The following is a 20,650-nucleotide window of genomic DNA, read 5'->3' on the forward strand; positions in this document are numbered from 1 at the left end:
GTAGACCAGGATATTCTCTTTTGGACTGACACAAATGAGGCAATTTGAAGTAAAGAAAAAAAAAAAAAACAGTCCAATATACCACCTAGTTTTTTGACAAGATTCCTGATGAAGATGCAATTTTGCCAATTTTGTTGAAGGGCCACATATCCCCCTATACCATTAATACATAGATGTATTTCATGAAATCAGAAATATTGTCTTTAATAATATACATCTTTCTTACTTGTTTGTAATTGGGAAAATAAACATGTTTCAAGTTAAATTACATGAAAGGGTACATGTAAAGGGCTGGCATGTTGGTTAAAAAATAAATTGTCTTATCTTGATTGAGATTTTGATTCAAGGGTTTGCAGGTGATCATATAAGATATTAACTAAAATGTTGCAGTAGACTTTTTTTCTTGAATTGATTGAGGGATGACTTCACTTGGCGCGTGTTGTATCTGAATTGAGTGATTAAAATCTCCATCTGGACTGCACTCTCCCTAAGGTTTGTACCGGGCTCCAACCAGAGCTCTGTTGCTTTGTTTCATTCATCGATCAGTTGTTAGTTTTCTTTTATCACAAAAACCATTTTGTACTTTTTCCCCCCCATGCTGTGGCACTGATTGTAGTGTTCTCTCTCAGCTTCAGTCCTGGCTTAATAGAAACGTGTTGACCTACCATACATGCTACATCTGTAGTAGTAGCCTCTTGTCCTGTGCCTTCTCTGGTTTGTGCTGACATTGTGCACATGCTTGCACCTTAAACTAAGCAGAAAATGTGTTGACTGTGCTCCTTTCTCTGAGGACCAGGCTCTGCGGAATATCTGGTCTCTGGTGTAATCCCTGCTCGCTCTCGTCCTTATGAGAATGACCCTGAAGTTCATCGCGGCTGTTACTCACTCGCAGCCCCTACACACACCCTACACATACACACACACACTACTCACGCCCCACAGCATCACATCCTCGCTCCAAGGTCTCCTCATCAGCAAGGACAGACTGTGCAGGGATTCAGGCTTCAGCTGTTTTCCATTCATGCCTCTGATTGCCTTGTCGAGCTTGGATGGGTAATGGCTCACTATCTATGATAGTGTACAATACACAAGATAAGCTCCATGTACTGTATTACCTATTGAAGTGTCCTACACTAATAACAGGAACATGAGCTGAGTGATGGGAGTCTTTACTTATCATATCATATGCTTTATTCATAATATTATTTAAAATACACTGGACTGTGATTACATTTGTACAGCTGATCTCCTTGGCCCCGTCATGCACTAAAGCGCAGATTCCTTTCCCATGTGACTCTGAACAGGTCTTGAATGGCAGTACATTTATTTCTCACCATGATGACACATTTTCCAATCGATCTGGGGATCACGTGTTCTCAACCATAGGTCGTGATTTGAACGGTACACTCATCAACTGTGATCCATTGCACCACTAGGATGCATGCTGGAAATTCTCTTCTAATGCTGAAACAAGCAGCATGCTTTGCCACACCGGCTCAGAAGCAGATTTTGTAATGAATGATGGTGTTTCCCTCTATGTCTTAGGTGTGGCCGCTGGGGGCTTGCCAGACTGGGTGAGGTGAGAACTGAGAAGGAAACCCGCTGAGAAAAGAACACCTTGGACTGCTGAGGAGGACCTCTGTGCAGGTAAGGACTGATGGAGAGGGAAATATCTTTTTCATGGCTCAACATATCAGATTTCCACCAGTCACAAAAGTGTATGAACTCTGTTGATCATTTCTAATTTATAAATGGCAATACCTTAAAACACGCAGTGTATTGCACAATCAAACTATGAAGTTGCTTTGTAAATTTAGACTGCCAGAGCATAATAAAACCTCCCAGCATTGCCTACAAAGGAATATTTGCATCTTCATTTGATGCAATCAGTCAAATGAACCTTTCCTTAGTGGTAGGATGGGTTTGGATGGCTAGATCTCATTCTCTAACACCACATGCAGCCTCTACTACAGTCAAAAATAGTGTTAGTCACTGCAAACTGATGTCCTTGACCATTTGATAACCATTTCTACAACCAAGTGTAGGCGTTTTAACCCTGCTTTGTCGAAGTGGCATTTCATTTAGAGCCAAAGCAAATGAGTAGATGATCAGAGTTTTAAAGATATTTCTGTTTAGATTCAGTTTCCTAAATGTGAGGATTTGCAGCTTGTCCCTGTTTTAAAGTTCTAAAACTCTAAAATTCATTTAGCTGACGCTTTTATCCAAAGCGAAGTTCATCCGAGAGGAAGTTTAGAACCAGCAAGGATCTAGAAAGGAGGAAACGACGTCAATAAGTGCAAACGAACAGGTTTAAGTCCGATCGAGCACAGGTGCTGACAGTCAGTGCACAGAGGCAAAGCACAACATTGAAGGCTGTTCTTGAGAGTTCTAATCGGCAACAAAACCATCCTAAAATCATCATCATTAATATCATTAATATCATGTTTATCAAAGTGTGATGATTTAGATATTTTGGAGTTTTGGACTTGAAGTTGGTCAAATCAAGTGAGAGAAAAATGTACATTTGGCCTGAGGAAAGCTGTAATGACTGGTCTTTCATGATTGTCTTACATTAAAATAATTGACAGATTGATCAAGTGTCACTCAATGGCCTTTTTTTTTTTTTTTTTTTAATATTGGCGCTTCAAACATTGAAATCCAGTAACAGAATGGTACTGTGCATTATTAGCTCAAGGAAAAGATTTAAGACCCTTCTCTTTTTAGTATGTTGATAATTTGGTAAGTTTTTGCTCTATCCAAGGTCATATAATTCTCTCTGCAACATTCCTAATCATAAAATACCTTTCTAATTATACTTACCTAGACCTTCACTCCCTTCTTGTCATCTCCCTGATCCTAGAGTGATCACAGAAAAGAGGAGTGAATGTCAGGGAAATGAGAGGAGGGAGCAAAAGAGTATTAGAGGGGATGTGTCGCCTTAAACAAATCATATTGAAATAAGTGCAGGGTAAAGATATGAAAAAGGAGATATGATTAAGGGCTGTGGGGGTCATCTGCATAAACGGTATTAACGCTCCTCCTGATTCCAGGTTCACACGGCCGTCGGCAGGGTGGAGCTTCCTGACCCATGGAGAATTATTTCCAGGCCGAGGCCTTCAACCTGGACAAGGTGCTGGACGAGTTTGAGCAGAACGAAGGTGAGCCACTGCGTTGGAGACGAGACGGGGACAAACAATGAGTCACTGTGTTTGAGAAAAGACAGATGGGACAGGGTGCAGCTGTGGGATTTCAGTTTCAGAGGAGCTGTGGTTAGCATGCCGTTACATAACCTACGAGTAAATCATCAAGGTACGCAGACAATCGGCCTACACCCAATGAGTCTGAGGAACGTTTACAGGTGGTGATTGAGGGTGTGCAGAGAGGGAATAGCACTAATTGGATTATCAATTTCCCTCGGGCTTGTGCGAAACTGTGTAATTGGTGAAGTATAAGAAGCTTTTTTATCTCTGCATTTTATCCTCAAATCAAGGGAAGCAGTTTTGTGAGGGCCGATTTGAAGCAGAGGTTCAAAGGCCCCATTGTTTATTTAGGATGATTTGAAAAGTAAACACTGTGATACTGAGCTGTGTTTCTGCACACTCCCAGCTGTCATGAACAAACAGTCAGCTTATCAAAGAGGAAAAGGCACCTCCTTTTCTGGACTTATGGAGGTTGACCTCAGAAAAAATGCCAGTTCTCCACACACAGCATCTTTTAATGGTACTTTGTGAGCTCAGTGTGTGTTTTGGCTGTGAGTGATTATCTGTGTGTCCTGTGCCAGAGATCCAGCTTGGCAGATTAACTGTGCGTGTGTGTGTGAGTGAATGCGAGTGTACAGCACACATACTAAAACAGCTTAGTATGAATTCCTTTGGAGGGAGGAGAGAGCACTGTACAGTAGCTGACATGGCTGTGCAAGAAAAATCGTTTTGAATAAATATAAGAAGAATTTCCGCTCGTTTTTTTCCGCGGCATTCGTGTGTCTGCCTGTCTGATGGCTCCCAGTGGTGACTGAGCCGTTTGTCCCACTTTCTCAGAATTTCCCAATCCATCCACACACTGATTTCCCACTCCATGCCAGCCTCATTTCTCAAATTGTCCTCTGGTTTTCTTTCTGCCATTTTTAGCTCTTTTGGTCACCTGGGAGCGTGCATCTCTGTATTAGTTCTCTGTAGCAGTCCATTTAAAGCTTCCTGTCATGCTGTTGTAGGTTCATGATCTCTTTTGTAGAAACATCTTCCTTTTTTAAGTTTCAGCTCTGTAGTGTGACACGAAATCTGTGAGGAAGCATGAAGATACTGTTTAAGGACAACTAATGCTGGCCTCACACATGACAATTCAAGTATTACCAGATCTAAGAGGAATCTGTAGAAAGGAGAGCTTGACTGGAAGTGTGTGGTCATGTAGACCTTTTTTTTCCTGTAATAAGCATTCATCAGGAAGTCAAACAAACTTAAGGGTCTACACACAGTTCCCCGGTAATAAAGGCACTTAATTGATTAAAAGAGAGTGCTCTGGAATTTGTCTTGTTTTTCTAAGATTATAGTGGATAGTAGATGTTGGAATAACCTCATGAGAGATTTGGTGCCCTACCATAAACTTGATTTAAGTAAAGGTGCCAGAAAACTGAGTCCCAGGCCTCGCATATGTTAAATAAGACTTGAACACTGGCTCACTGTTAGGACACAGCGTGATCCAGGTGATGGTTAGACTGGTGTGAACCAGTGAACACCTTTGGTAATGGAGGCGGCCAAAATGCCTTGCCAACAACTAGCTAGCTTGTAGTGCTAACCCAGTTGAATTTAAAGTTCATATCATCCCAGCTAATTTAAACCAACACATAAGGACCAAAATCTAGTTCTGTTTGCTCTCCAGGGTTGATTTTTTTTTTTCTCTTTATAAATTAATCGCAACTAGAATGTCTTTAAATTCTTGTAACTAGTGACCCAGTTTGGCGAAACTGTGTTGAAACTGTGTTTAGATTTGAAAGGGTGTCACCTGGTCGTCTTTTGAAAGTCTTGTGTGATGTATTGAAGGTAAACTGATATGTAATCATCTGTTTGCTCTCTTCTCTCTGTTAGATGAAGTTGACAATCCCATTCTCTCTGATGCCAAGTGGACCCAGATTCTGGCCCCTCCAGCCCACCTGCTGTCGCTGAACCCCGCCCTGGCCCACGCAGACCTCAGCCCCGGGGAGAGTCCCCTGCCCTTCAAGACCCTTCCTGACTCTACATCCAGCGCCTCCCCGGGGGGTGACCCCAAAAGACACCCAGGTCCTGAACCTCCATCTTGGGCAGAGGATAGGCCAGCAGATGTCCACAGCCCGCCCCTTCCCCAACCCAACATCGGCAAACTGGTGGGCACAGACGACCTCTCCCCGCCCCCGGTGACGGCCTGTACTGCTGTGGAGAACGGCTGCCCCACCAGCCCTGCCAGCCCGCAACTGGACAGGCTCAGAGAGGAGATTAATTCTCTCTTGGAAAACAAACCTGGCCATTCTGACCGGGAGGGTAAACCTTATCAGGAGGAGAGAGTCACCACAGCAGGAGGAGAAGGAGGCTCTGATGTCAGTCACACTCAGTTTACCTTTGAAGTTGGATTAAGACAGGAGGAGACACAGGAAGAGACTCAGAAAATCCATCCAGATGTGGAAGCCTCGATACATAATGGGCAAGGTGTCAAAGAGGAGGCTGTTACAGCTGCTGTTTTAGAAAATGGGCAAGAAAAATTAACAGCAAACATAAAAGAAGAGCAGGTAGAAAGTGTCCTGAATGGGAGAGGGAGAGACATTAACGCTGCTTGTGAGTGGGAGAAGAATGGTTTATCTTCTTCTGACAGTGTTGAGGTGGACCAGAAGGAGTGGATATGTGGTTCAGATGGACAGATAGACCAACTCCTCAGAATAAGAGGCCTTCCCAACGGTTTGGAGCAGGAGAGCGGTGGGCATTCCAAGCTTAAGGAGACAGAAACGAAAGAGGAGGACCATGAGGGTCTGTCTCCCTCTCCTGTCCCGTCTAAAGAGGACTCTGTCACTGAGGAAAAGGAAATGGAGGAGAGCAAGCAAGAGAATGGTGAAGGAGGAACAGCAGGGTCAGGCGGCATACAACCAAAACTCAACAATAATCGGCTGCAGCCAGTCAGTGTTCCCTACGGAGGCGCGAGACCGAAGCAGCCGGTCAGCCTCAAGCTCCAGATCCCACAGCCGCTGTCAGGTCAGGTACAAAACCAGCTCGGTCCTAGCGCCGTCAGCAAGAACAAAAACCTGGAGAACCATTGTCGAAGAGGCACTCCGTCTGAATTGACGCTCAGTGGGACTGATCAAAGTGCTAACGGGGTAAACGGAGATGGCGTCGCCCACTCTCCTCCCCCTATGCCCTCAGAGAGCCCAGATAACGACCTCCAGGCAGGCCAACAGGGTAATCTGTGCAGGAAACCTGCCAGCTCTCTGGGGGAGGTAGCCCCTGTGTGGGTGCCTGACTCCCAGGCTCCTATGTGTATGAAATGTGATGTCAAGTTCACATTCACCAAGAGGAGGCATCACTGCAGAGCCTGCGGAAAGGTCAGTGGAGGGTTTAAGCTGCTTTTAAGTGAAAATCTTAACTCAAATCACTGCAACACTTTACAAAAAGGCATTCATTTTATCAATGTACCTGGCATCTCTGGGCCACTTCTACTTATTTGTTTGTTGGTGGTGCATTTATAGAGAGATAAAAGGCACTGCAACATTTTAAAACGCATTACAGAGTCATACTTAATGAATGCGAGTAAGAAGGTGAATTCAAGTGTTTTAAAAGATTAATTCCTCGAATGCCTTTCTTTGCAGATAAACACAGGGAGGGTGCAGGTAAATTAGCATTATGGCCACCCACACATGCAGCAGGGTGTCCACACAGTGCTTTAAAGTGAAGATGTGGTCGCTGACACTGCACTGGGAAAAAAAAAAAAAATCGCTGGACTGCTACTTAATTTCCCATGGTGGTAAACAAACACACTCGCTGCTACTTGAGCAGGGAGAAGCTGGCACTGCAGTAATACAGACACCAACACCACAAACAATAAATGCAGCAGCGGGATCATCAGTGAATCCACCTCCACACTGGTAGATACACAAACCAGTTTGAGATGGGGCTTATGAGACTCTGAAATGAAAAGGATCCCCTACCCTGTGACTAATATTCTACTAAATACATGTTACTACTGGATAATGATGTGCAGGAAGGTGCTACACTACATCACCCTGGACACAGCTGCAGCTCATTTAAACCCTGGCAGAGTCTAAAAATCAATACCCATAAAATGTTACATTTACTGCACACTTACAACCCCCTCTTTTCAATGTTTCAGCTTTGAAACACCACAGTTAAAGTAAAACCATGTGAATAATGTTTTTCAAACTGTGTGATCATACTTGTAGGAAAGTGGTACAAGTTGCTTTGTTCTTCGTGTTTTGAAGTGTGTTTGTTTGTGTGTGTTTTGAAGGTGTTCTGTGCTACATGCTGCAGCCTGAAGTGCAGGCTCACGTACATGGACAGGAAGGAGGCTCGCGTCTGTGTCACCTGCCATTCTGCTCTGACAAGTGGTGAGCATTGTTATATACAGAGAGATATTGATGTTATTTCTACATCTACACCTTCTACATATGAATGTAACTGTGGATGCTGCACTATTCAATATTTAACAGTGTAATAACAAGAGAGCAAATGTAGGAAATAAAACGGGTGGGAAAACTTTTTCTTTAGGGACAACAATGATACCAAGAAGGTTAATCTTTTGATTTGATCTATGTTAAAGCCTCAGTAGCATACAACCTGACTGATTACAACAGGGTTTCTTTTAGCAAGAAATTAATTAAGTGTTGCTCAGTCATGAATGTTGCTACTGCAGACACATAAAGACTATTATATTAGAGTATTTAACTATTTAGTTTGATAATATTGCAGTTGGACTATAAAGACATTTCCATACAGGACATTTTATGTAATGTCATGTAGCATGAGAAGCAGAGAGTTAAATATCAGCATTAATAATGACTGTGCTTCATTTAGTTGAGCCTGCTGGCTAACTGGGTCACTTATTGAAAAAGAGCCCTCATTAACAAAATTAGCTAAAGCTTTAAATCATATATCATGACAAGTGAAACATCTGTTATTAAAACATGTAAGTAGAAATATCAATATAGAGTATAGGAATACTGTTAATATTGAACAGTTAAAAAATAATAGTCCTTATGAATCCCCGGACAACATCCGTCTTTGTCCATTAAAAACTGAAGCTGCCAGTAGGACCCCTGTTCACGTGCATGTATTTGGCTTCATTTCCCCAACACTTTATTAGTGATGTTCTCTGTCTCTTGTCAGCTCAATTTTGGGAGGCACCCGTCACTGCAAGCAACCAGAGTCCAAACCCCAACAACCCAGCAGAGTACTGCTCCACTATCCCCCCTCTGCAGCAGGCTCAGGCCTCTGGGGTGCTCAGCTCCCCTCCTCCTACTGTCATGGTGCCTGTGGGAGTTCTAAAACCGCCTGGCAACGAGGGTACGACCTTTACAGAAGATTAAAATGCTCTCAGTGCTATGTTGACATTCTTTCCACCACTACTTCAAAGACGTATTTAGTTTTTGCTAGCCCTGTTTGGAACTTATTTCAGTTTATTTGATATTACCTTGTTGTGTGTTGATTTATATGTTTTGTTGGTCTCTCACCTTTAGGGTCTCTTACACGGGAGCAAAGGAGGGTGTGGTTTGCTGATGGGCTCCTGCCTAACGGAGACGCGACAGAGTCACCCAAACCTCCTGCCTCTAATCCAGCCCCCTCGCAGTCTCTTGCCATCTCCACATTTTCAAACAAATCCTCCACTTCTGAATCCTCAGAGGTACGCTTGCTATGAAAACAGTCACCCGCAGCTAATGCTGTTAGGTTAACTTGTATGGTTATGTTAGCCACTCCTCAGTGAGTTGAAGGAAACCACAAAGAGCTATTTCTGTGGGATTGTCGGTGGTTTACTGGCTGGGTCACAGACTGCGACAAATGGGCCGCAAAAGAGTTCAAAAGAAACATTCCTCGTTTGCTTAATCAGGATTAGAAATCCCAGTAGACTGAAATACTTGAAGGAAAGCCTGTGGAAGTTTGCCCTACAACACATTACACAACAGTGAACTGAATCTTGTTGTTTCTATGGTTGTGATGTACACTCATTGGACTGAATGATTCATGGGCTGTTGAACAGATTGATTGTGGTGATGCTATGCAGACACAACATGTTTAAATTAAAATCACATGCTCACATGACACCCTGACGGCCAGAAGAACAGAAGTTAATTGGCCAAAGACGGAGGTGACAGCAGGATAAAAAAAATGGAGAACACGGCAAGATATTATCAGATAAAAGCGCTTTCATTAGTCTGAAGACTAGACAAAGCTCTGTACAAGCTGGAGTCCATTTACCGTTTATGATTGTCTTGGGACATATCAGTCATCCCAGAATTTCTCTGTTGTGATATTATCCAAATTGTGAGTCATGTTTCGCCCATCATATTATGCGTTGTCTTGAAAATTCCACCCCTAGTTAGCAAATATTTATTTTAATTTGACGTTGTACTACAAGGACAAAACTGATGCTTCATTAATGTTTCTGTTTTGCTTCCTACACCCTAATGAATTTATGAACTTTTTTTAAGTCTTTATCAACCACTGAGAAAAATATCTGTCCCTTTTTAGTTTCTAAATGCTCCATCAGTTTAAAAAATGTGATTAATCACGATTAACTGTTGAAATTTAGATATGACTAATTTCAATCATTTGACAGTCCTAGTTTGAACATGGTCTTCATTTCAAATGGCATACATTTCCCGGAGAAAAAGAAAGAAAAGGAAATGCACCATAAATGGTCTGAGTCTGCCTTAAAGTACAGGAAGTCTTGGCTTACAGTCTTGGCTTAAAGTATTTTTTAATACTGCCAAATTGTTGCTAATTCCCATGAAAAGCTTGTGTTGTTGATTTCTCTGCCAAACAGAACCAAGTGGCTTGTTAGTAATCACTTTGTGTTTCTCTTGTTTTATTGAGACCATTGTTTTTAAGAACACTATACAGATTTCATTTTTACATCTGGGGTGTATTTTACACACGGCTAGCAAAAAGAACTGACTTCTAACCCTACACCCCCCTACCCCTCCTCTCCACGCCAGGCATCCCACAGCCCTGTTGCCCCGGTTGGTAGCCCAGTGGGCAGCTCCTTCAGCCTGATCCCGGAGGACGGGCTCCCTCCCATGCTCATCTCCACTGGAGTCAAAGGAGGTACGGGAGGCCACATCACAGGTGCTTGCCCTCATCCTCACCATTCTGCTGCCTCCTCATTGCTCTGTTAGCTGCTGTGTTTGTGCTGTGATTTCAAACATGCTTTTTTATCATGGCTCATGTTGTGCGCTCATTGCAAACAGAGGTGGAGGTTAGGATTTGTTCTCTTAAGATGTTTTAAAGAGTTGAAAGGGTCTCTTGAAGTTCACATGTGACTCCTTTATTTTCCTCACCTCCCCTCTGATTCTGGCTCCTGACATCTCCACTCCACTCTCATTCTCGCTTCTCTCCTGTCCATCTGTCTAATTTAACCTCAACCCCTTCCTCCACCTTCTTTTCTCCTCCGTCTGCTCCGCCCCAACCCATCTGCAGACTATGCAGTGGAGGAGAGGCCGTCGGAGATCGTCCTCATGCAGCAGCTGGAGGAAGGAGGCCCAGACCCCCTGGTCTTCGTGCTCAACGCTAACCTGCTTGCTATGGTCAAGCTTGTAAACTGTGAGTTACCAAAGCAAGGATTTACAGCATTCATGAGATTCAATTTAATAACACAGGTCAAATACTATTTACACAAGGAACTATTGGAGCGTCACAAACTGTGTGTTGTTAATATGACTGTAGCAATAACCACAATTCAAAAATCTTTGAATATATCAGGCAGGCTCAAGTTTTTATGGCCCTTACCAGAATGAAATAAGTGACTTTTTATTTGTTGCTTTGTAACTGATCTAATGACCAGTGTTAGCCTGAGAGATGCTTTGTTCACGTCTTACAGGGAATTCACAAACATATTTTTTGTGCCTGTTGTACAATGTTCAGAAATAGACATAATGACCTGACATTTTGTTGGGACTGTTCACTAATGGCTCATATGCTGGATTTGAAGTGTTTTGCCTGAATTTCATCACACTGTTAGCAGGGATTCAAATGTCGGGTGACGGCTTGTAATGATGACACTTCATTTTATTTGTATAAGGATGCTGTTGTGTTTTTTTTCCCCCTAGGCATTTGTGAGCAAAAAAGATTGTTAAAGACTAGTGTGAGAAAAAAAAAATCTATAACTTAAAATGATTTAATTCACAGTGTTTTTGTTGTTGTTGTTTTTGGTTCTGTGAAATTGTATTCTCTTTATGCATTTGATGATACTTCGGCCTTCAATTGTTACATTAATTTAATAAAGCAGGAGCAGTCATGCATTTTATTTCTCTCTGACAGTTCACTTCAGATTTAAGTCATATCTGAGGAACAAAAATATTTGATGATGATTATGTCTCTGATGTATCTTGGTCTGATCTCCTGTATGCCTGATACAGCAGTTTTCTGCTCTTTTAACCCACAGATGTAAACAGGAAGTGTTGGTATGTGACGACAAAGGGCATGCACGCCGTCGGCCAGGCAGAGGTGGTCATCCTGCTGCAGTGTCTACCTGACGAGAAGACCATTCCCAAAGACATCTTCACACACTTTGTGCAGCTCTACCAGGAGGCCCTCAGCGGTAAGAACACAACCAACAGCTCCACCAGGAGGTTCACTGTGAAACTAGTTCATCTCCACTGTGGGCTCTTCTTGGGAGTGATAGCAGCTCATTAGTAGTCCTGTCTCAGGGTTCCCAGGTGAGTCTACCTGTGTGAACCTGTGTGTGAGTAATGAAGTTAAATGAAAGGGGAAAGTGTCCGAGCTCTACTTTAAGTTCCTGGTGATGCTCTATTTTTGAAACCAGGTTAGCTTCCACTGCTGCTGAACTGTCTGCCTCGTGAAAAACGGTCTAAACATTAGCACCCGGCTGTCACGTCGCCTCCCTCCAGGCGTGACACCTCACGGCTGCTTGTCTTGCATTTTTAACTCCGTATGCTGCAGAGCTAAATCGGCTAATATCGGGTGACTTTGACGGTTCGCTCCCCTCTGGCTGTTTCCTTTTACATATTCACATTGGAACACTTTCAGGCTGGTGAAATGGAGCCACATTATGCATGTCGCTCCTGATTAACTTGCCGTCAGTCAGGCCTAGAGAAGAAGAAGTGCTGGCGTTAGCAGGTTCCAGGCACAGCTTTGTTATGTTGCTGTGTGGCATCTAATGCCAGCGATCTCTCCTGTAGATAAAGAGTAACATGAAGCCTTTGTAGGCAATATGAGATTGTAGGGCAACAGGCAGGATGCCTTTTTATTTCTTTGTTGAACTCTGAGTCTCCTTATCAATACAGTGATCCCAGGAATAGGTTGACCCTCTGCAGAGGATGAGAGATCTGGATTCTTTCCTCATTTTCCTCTTCATTTGTTCTTATTTTCATCCTCTTCCTTTAATTGTATTTTACCCTCTTCTTTTTTATTCCCATCCTTTTTACATCATCATCTGCTTTTTTCTGTTGTTGAACTTTTCACCCTCACTCTCCTATTACATTCTCTTTTCTCTCAACTTTCTCTCCAACTACCCTGCTGTGCCTTTCCCTCTGTTATTACCCTGCCCCCTCCTCCTCCTGCTGCATATTCTGTGTCTCTAAAACTTCTCTTCCTGTCCGTTCTTCCAGGCAACGTGCTGAGCCACCTGAGTCACTCATTCTTCACACAGAGCTTCCTGGGCAGTAAGGAGCACGGCGGCTTCCTCTACATCAGCCCTTCCTTCCAATCGTTACAGGACCTGCTGCTGCCCAACCCGCCCTACCTCTTCGGCATCCTGATACAGAAGTGGGAAACGCCGTGGGCCAAAGTCTTCCCCATCCGCCTCATGCTGCGGCTGGGAGCAGAGTACCGATGTGAGTCAAAGTATACTGTACACGTATACACAACTCCCTACTATTTCATAAAGATAGCCTGGGACAGCCTGCCCCTGACACTTTCCAGAGTTCACCTTAAACACATCTCTCTCTACATGGTGGGACATGACATAAAAATGGTCAAAGTCACAGTGTGTGTAATGTTCACAATATATGCAAAATTGTGAAGTAGTAACAAAGTCCTAGGCTGTGATGACAGGTTTTGCTGGAGAGCAGATAAGAGAATGTAACAGCTGCATTATATGCAAAAGATCAAACTGGTCGTGCAGCATTCGCTGATTATAAACGTTGTCAGCCCTACCCACTCACTTGTGCTGAATGTTCCTGAAAATGACCTGCCGTGTTTACGCGTAGCTCACCCAGGCAATTTAAGGATATTATTAGGAGTGCTGTGTATGTGTGAAAGGGGCTTTAGGTTTCAAAGATCGTTCTTGAGTTTTGTAGCTGTTTGATCCTTCTACATGATCTTCATGAGCAGAGACTTTTTTTTAAAAGTTGTCATAAAAGGTTTGCTCCTTAAATAACCATTTTTCTGATCACTTTTTCATCACAAGTGTGGGATTCATTTGTTTTAAAAATGGCAAAAAAAAGAGTGAGACAACAAATGTAAGTATTTCATGCCAGCTTCTCTTCTTCTGTTGATTTTCTGTTGAATCAAACACATTTTGGTAGCCCCCTGCAGAGTGAAATGAGTCCGTAGCTCAATTATATCTCTCTGCATGCAGTCCCAAAAATATATTTTATTACATTTTTCTGGGCTGAAAATAAATGCTTACAGATTTTCTTTGTTGGTATTTGAATCAACATAGATCGATATGGACTCTGTCTGTCAGACATTGGAACCATAAAAGTTAAATAGGATGTAAAAGAGCAAAGTGTGGCTTGATAGTTTATGTAAAATGTTCAGACCCATGTTGATCTGGAAAGCTTAGCCTCTCAGTCGTAAGGAAAAGCTGTTGACTTTCTATAAACCTGTTCTAACGTGTTCCTCGCAGCTTCCCACATGGACCATGAGGTCTTGTGAGAGGTTTTATCAGAGGGAGCCTCGTCTCCTCCAAATCCCCTTCTCTCACAGCCAGACCTGCCAGCACGGAGCGCCGCCTGGCTCTGCTAAGCCTCTCGCCTGCTTCCAGTCAGCACGGATAGAATACATTAACAAAGCCACATACTGTCAAGGCTCTTAAAACACAGATTGTTAGCATCACCATGAAATTAATCCACCGCGCAAACAGCGTAGTTCTCTACGCTCAGACTGTGTACCTTAAGCAGTGACCAGCAGGAGGTCGGGTCTCTCATCCACACACGGCTCCCTGCAGAACTGCAGATTGAGGCTGAGATAGATTTCTTTTTTTTTTTTATTGCTAATGAGAGTTTGTGGAGAGATCTAATTTCCAGCTGTTTGCTGAGATAAGGCTAAAAATAGTCGTCTAAGAAGCTTTGGTTGCTGCGGAGAAAAAAAACAGCCTTATTTTTCACTTGTGGATTAGGAGTGTTCCTTCTAACTGCAGGCGTAGTTTGATGTGTGCGTGGGGTCTCTAGTTCACTTCATTTGCATTTATGAGTGAAGAGGATCAAAAACACAGGAAACACACGCTGTGTTCATAAAAGGCCTGGAAACTCCTGAACGAGAAACAAATAAACTGTGAGACGAGACTGAAGTCCAAATCAAACAGGGAGGAAGAATACGGCAGTGATGAAGACTTTGAATGACATTAAATCCACATGCAAACTACTGGTGCTGTTACTGTGACATGTTATAACTAATGGTATTACAGTTTCATCACAACTGAATGAGACACTATATAGAGGACAGGAGGAGGCTTGTAATATCTAAAACAGGGAACAATAACATTGTAGTTTTATGGTGGAATTAACAATAAGCAATGTTTTGTTTTGCAGTTTATCCGTGTCCACTGTTCAGTGTTCGCTTCAGAAAACCCCTCTTTGGAGAGACCGGTCACACTATCATGAATCTGCTTGCAGTAAGTCATATTCCCTTTCTCGTTCTTCCTGAGCTTCTATTATATTCAGTTATATATATTTATATATATATATATATATATATATTATATATCTGTTATTATATTCTGTTCTACCTTGTTATTTGATAAAATTATGATAAAGTGTTTTCCTTTAATAATTTTTTTCATTTCTGTCGTAGGACTTCCGTAACTACCAGTACACGCTGCCAGTGGTGAAAGGTTTGGTTGTGGACATGGAGGTGAGGAAGACGAGCATTAAGGTCCCCAGTAATCGTTACAATGAGGTGAGTGTCCTGCACCACAAATCTTCTGAGATGAGGTCGCTCTCACAGCTGAAATGTAAACAACAGCAGTCTATAAGAGTTTTAACCCTACAGTTAAAGCTAAAGCTACTTCTTCAGAATGTGAAAAAATCAACCAAGCTGTCACTAGAATCAGAACATGTTTACGCTAATATTTTTTCATTCAACCTTTATTTATACTCGAAAGATCATTGAGGGGCAACCCTCATTTACAATGACGTCGAGTCATTACAGAAATAATGAGAAAACAGACATTATATCAAAAAGAAAAACAGGGGACAGAAAATATAAGACTGCTAATCTTGCAACCATTTATGTTGCTATGGAAGCGCTAAATTGACACACATTTAGTCAAAGTACCCTGAAACTGCTAAACCTTCAAAACAGATTCCAGACGTTGAGAGAAAAAAATGCTTTGTTTTTAATTTCCCAGAATCATAAATCATTATTGAAACAAAATGAAACCCTCCAGCAGACTTAATGACATCAGTGGAGGAGGCTCCTATTAAACTCAGTGCTCGCACGCACGCACGCGCACGCACGCACGCGCACGCACGCACATGTTGATTGTGTGTAGGTGATGTGCGACAAACTCTCCAGGGTCCTCGCAGCTGAACATTAGGCGTGGGCTGCAGACTTGTCACAACTGCTGCTGCCTCGAGGGTGTGAATGAACGTCCATCGAGAAGACGTGCTACACAAGAAGCAACCATTTGGCCGAGACAGAAAGTGGTGCTGGTTGTAGCGTTTGGCTGCTGATGCACTAACAGATGGGAACCCAGTAATGTGAAACGGGGAGCCGTTTCTCAACAGCTTGCAGGCGAGCCTTCAGCGCAGCAAGTGGTTAAAGCCCTCCAGATTTTCATTTTTATTTCTGATTCGCAAAGAGCGTCTTCAAAGAGATGCAGAGGCGAGGGATTTATCAGTATGAATGTGTGGGATCTTTCCTCTATTGATATCCACCCATGTCAGTGACTTAAAACATAATCTGTCATCTCAGCCCGTTCCCATTAAATTTGAGGACTTTACCCTCAAGTCCAGTGCAATTAGGCTTAACCAGGCAGTCTCTGATAAGCTCTTTGCTCCTCAGCACAGTCACCCGTAGGGCAGCTTAACCAGACATGGATATTGTTCTTCCTTGCAGCTGATGAAAGCCATGAACAAGTCCAACGAACACGTGCTGGCAATGGGGGCGTGTTTCAACGACCGGGCTGATTCCCACCTGGTGTGTGTCCAGAACGATGACGGGAACTATCAGACGCAGGCCATCAGCATCCATCACCAGCCTCGCAAAGGTGCCGACACAGAGACGGATTCATCTCTTTTATCTCTCACTCTGTCTCTCTGCTTGTTGTGTCCAGCTCTGTGTACTTAAAAAAAAAAAATCCTACTCCTCACTGTCTGCTGTTCGTTCTTCTGCGCTGGCTGTTTGCCTTAAAATCATTTGATCTTGATCTTGGGTTGATTTTCTCTCTCTTTGTAATTGTCTGCAGTTACTGGAGCCTGCTTCTTTGTGTTCAGCGGTGCTTTGAAAGCCTCATCGGGCTTCTTGGCAAAGACCAGCATCGTGGAAGGTAAGATGTGTGACAACACAATTCATGTTGGCTGTAAAAGTGCAGGGTTATTGTTTGAGTGTATTTTTATGAAACCTTCCAGAGAACAGAGAGTAATGCTGGCACAGACTGGTGATAAGTGCTGCAACAAGGGATTCTATTTATTATCACATTGGAAGATGGAAGTGATTTCTCACATCTCTGGATGTGTTAAAAAATGCAAACCAATGAGAAAACTTGATCATGGCAATAGTCAATTCTTATTTGAATTTTTCTCTAGTGCCGTCATATTTCAGGTTTGTAATACCCTCAAATACCCCTCGAATACAGACCTCATGGTTATTTGATAGCGATATGGTAACGACTTTCTCAGTATGTTCTAGGAGATTGACTTTATCATATCAACTATATATTATAAAGACAAGCTCAAGCTGCAACTAAATATTATTTAATTACAAGTTATTCCTCTGATTATTTTTAATTGTTACCCATTAAGGTATGGCTTCTTGACAAACTCCAGAAAGAGGCTCTCCCATGTCTCAGTGTTGTACTTTCATAGCACTGGTTGGTTTTAAAAGAAAGAGAATTTTGTTTTGGTTCTTTGTATCGTTCAAGTCAAAAATATGCAGAAAACTACAGGCTTATTTATTCAGTCTAGAAAATATGCTTATTTATCCAATGACACGTACAATAATAATCAGGTTTAAAGTGTAACCATGACAGCGTCGTCAGAAATCTGTGTTAAAATCATAATCGATCAGTAATTTTCCCTGAACTGATAAATGAATGTACTATCTGTCTCAGCACTCGTCATGATAATGGATCTTTTTTTTCCCCCCCCTTCCGCTCTCAGACGGTGTCATGATTCAGATCACAGCTGAGACCATGGACTCTCTACGGCAAGCGCTGAGGGACATGAAGGACTTCACCATCACCTGTGGTAAAGCCGACCAGGAGGACAACCAGGAGCTCGTCCACATCCAGTGGACGGAGGACGACCACAACTTCAACAAAGGGTGAGACAGGAGGAGAGAAAATGGCTAACAGACAAAGAGAGGGAGCTGGCAGAGAGGCATCAATGTCACGCTCAATTGAGCTGATAGCTTCCCAACTGCTACATTTACTACTCTGCCATAAAAAAAAAACTTGTTGTGCATGTCGAGGAAGCCCTCTGGAGGAAAGTCTCAGCAGGGGGTGACGGATGTGGTCTGATATGGCTTCTGATGAAACCTGCAGGTCTTAATGTGATTTTTCACTCTTAGATGTATAACTGAGGAATCTCTGCAGATACTCTATAAATGTATCAGCACATTTATATTACCCACACACTCCCTGCTCGGACTCTTATTTCACAGGATAAGTAAGTATGGTGACACGCTGCTTAAAGATTCCCGTCAATGAACCAGGTCGTTTATTTCTGTTTCATCACTGAGTTGCACAATAGAATCATTTTAGTTCCTTCAAGCACACACATACAACATATCAGGAATACAGATAAATATAGAACTAATGCAATCGCTGTGCTTCCTTTTCCAATACTAAAAAATGTATTTCTGTCATCGTTCATACGTGCCTTATGGGCAAAAAAAAAAAAAAGAAGATCTCCCAACAAAGTTTGACGAGCTAACAAGCTGTCAGACCTGCAGATGAAGCCATCAGCAATGTGACATGAAATACCTTCATTAGTTCATTTTTTCAACACTGTTGTCCGTGTGGACTTTATTTTTGATTTGCTAGAAAATAAAGAAGAAGCTTCTTTTTTTCGTCCTCCAGAGAACTTGTAAAAAGCAGCACAAGGACATGCATCATAAAGAAATTGATACCTGTTACAACACCACAGCAAGAACAAAAGACTAGGCAGACATTATGGGGACATTTCCAAAAATTGCAGTCAAACTTCTGCTGACCATTAAATCTGATTGGATGTCCTCTGCTCTCTCTCTTTTGCTGTACTAAAAATATGGCTGAAGATCTGTTGTTTTTTTGTTTTCTTTTAAAGCTATAGTACTTTCCCATACAATACATCACAAACATGAGATTACGTTGTATTAAAACACATTATTGCCCTATTGTAGTCAACATCTGGCCCAGAGACAGTGGTTATAGTTGCCTTTTGGTAACACTGGCACATTTACAGTATTGTTTATCAGAGGGAGTTTGCTAAGTGTGACTTCAGTCTTGGGCCGATGATCGCCAGCCGAGCAGCTGGCAGTTCAACGCCACGCTCGAGGGCACAGCGACAGAAGCTGCAGAAGGAAATCTGTTTTATATGTTTTACTCATCCAGATTTTAAAACTTACCTTTAGTCCTTATCAGCCCCCCCTCACCCCATCCCCTCCTCCTCTTACCCCTGTTTCTAAATCCTCTGTAAAGTTCTGGGCATTCATCTCTGTTGTTTCTGTGTTTTGGTTCTTCAGTGTCATCAGTCCCATCGATGGGAAATCTATGGAGTCTATCACCAGCGTCAAGATCTTCCATGGCTCTGAATTCAAAGCCAACGGCAAAGTCATCCGCTGGACAGAGGTACGAAGCAGCCAAACCAAATGACTTATTTTGACAGAAATTATCCAGCACAGGAGTCGTTCAGGGTAAAATTATGGATTTGCATTCATTTCATTTTTTAAAGCGCAGCCCGGGCTGCAGCTCCTTCTGTGTTTGTTTTTTTTATTTAGACATTTTTGCACTGTGCAGCCTCTACTAATACTGTCTATTGGTCTTAAAATCCATTTGTACATGTCTCACACAGAACTTAGTGAATACTGTGTTTAGCTTTTTATCCACAAACTCACATGTCGCGTGTTTGTTAATCCAAAATAGTGGCTTTTATCTCGGCCTTGTTTGACTTTAAACCATAAGGACATTCTTATTTTTCCATGAAGCTCAAGGTGACGTCTTCAAATGTCTTGATTTGACCAAAACCAAAAGACATTCAGTTTACTGTCTTCGGACTTAATGCCGCTACATAATTAATTGCGATTTCATTGTTGCTGCTATATGAGACTTTACATTAGCACATTGCAAAAGTCCAAATGTATTGTAATAAAAATGAAACATTTGTGTACATTTAGTCAATTGGTTGCAGACTTCAGTTATGGTTGCAGGTCTACTTCCATAGATGTGGTTATATTGAATTCATGATTTCATGTTTCTCTCAGGTGTTTTTCCTTCAGAGTGAAGATCAACCCAACGGTCTGAGCGACCCGGCCGACCACAGCCGACTGACGGAGAACGTAGCGAGAGCTTTCTGCATGGCGCTCTGTCCACACCTGAAGCTGCTGAAGGAGGACGGGATGGCCAAACTGGGACTGAGGGTCACTCTGGACTCAGACCAGGTGGGTTCACATGCCACAGTGACATCAGTCGTGTTCATTGATATAGATACACATACGTATACAGTATTTTGAGCTTTTGAAAATATGTATGTATGTGTGGGCAGTTAAGGAAACAAGGAAATAAAAGACAGAAGACAAAGAATAAGATCAAGGAAAAAAGAAGGTTAAGAACCACATTTACTAAATAAGGAAAAATAAAAGGGGTTATTTCTCATGTATCAGTATAAGAAAACCCAAATGTCTGTTCCAGCTGTATGAGGGAGAGTGGTCTAAGTTTTGCACTTATTATAAGTAAATAAATTGAAAGTTTGTTTTGTCGATTGCCTACATTTTTTACATTCTGTAGTTATCAAACAACATTTTTCTTTTACATCTACTGAATCGATTCCATTGACTGTATATAAAAATGGACGATGTGTCTC

General features: G+C 42.3%; 1 protein-coding gene across 2 annotated transcripts in view; it reads left to right on the forward strand.

Moving 5' to 3' along the window:
- The window catches only part of zfyve9a (zinc finger, FYVE domain containing 9a), a 32,489-nt gene that overhangs the window by 7,041 nt on the left and 4,798 nt on the right, over window positions 1-20,650 (forward strand). Inside the window, exons 2-18 of one of the 2 annotated variants that reach the window (XM_020626565.3) lie at window positions 1,546-1,647; window positions 3,051-3,158; window positions 5,082-6,559; window positions 7,480-7,579; window positions 8,358-8,534; window positions 8,708-8,871; window positions 10,184-10,313; window positions 10,665-10,787; window positions 11,629-11,784; window positions 12,815-13,039; window positions 14,960-15,042; window positions 15,222-15,326; window positions 16,488-16,638; window positions 16,837-16,917; window positions 17,750-17,912; window positions 19,314-19,419; window positions 20,052-20,228. In XM_020626565.3, the coding sequence (XP_020482221.2) occupies window positions 3,089-3,158; window positions 5,082-6,559; window positions 7,480-7,579; window positions 8,358-8,534; window positions 8,708-8,871; window positions 10,184-10,313; window positions 10,665-10,787; window positions 11,629-11,784; window positions 12,815-13,039; window positions 14,960-15,042; window positions 15,222-15,326; window positions 16,488-16,638; window positions 16,837-16,917; window positions 17,750-17,912; window positions 19,314-19,419; window positions 20,052-20,228 (3,489 nt within the window). In that variant the 5' untranslated portion in view covers window positions 1,546-1,647; window positions 3,051-3,088. The remainder of the gene's footprint in view (window positions 1-1,545; window positions 1,648-3,050; window positions 3,159-5,081; window positions 6,560-7,479; window positions 7,580-8,357; window positions 8,535-8,707; window positions 8,872-10,183; window positions 10,314-10,664; window positions 10,788-11,628; window positions 11,785-12,814; window positions 13,040-14,959; window positions 15,043-15,221; window positions 15,327-16,487; window positions 16,639-16,836; window positions 16,918-17,749; window positions 17,913-19,313; window positions 19,420-20,051; window positions 20,229-20,650) is intronic. The other variant, XM_065954265.1, reaches the window with a different exon arrangement.

The sequence above is a fragment of the Labrus bergylta genome, chromosome 4, assembly GCF_963930695.1.
Source record: "Labrus bergylta chromosome 4, fLabBer1.1, whole genome shotgun sequence".
In the NCBI taxonomy this organism is placed as follows: domain Eukaryota; kingdom Metazoa; phylum Chordata; class Actinopteri; order Labriformes; family Labridae; genus Labrus; species Labrus bergylta.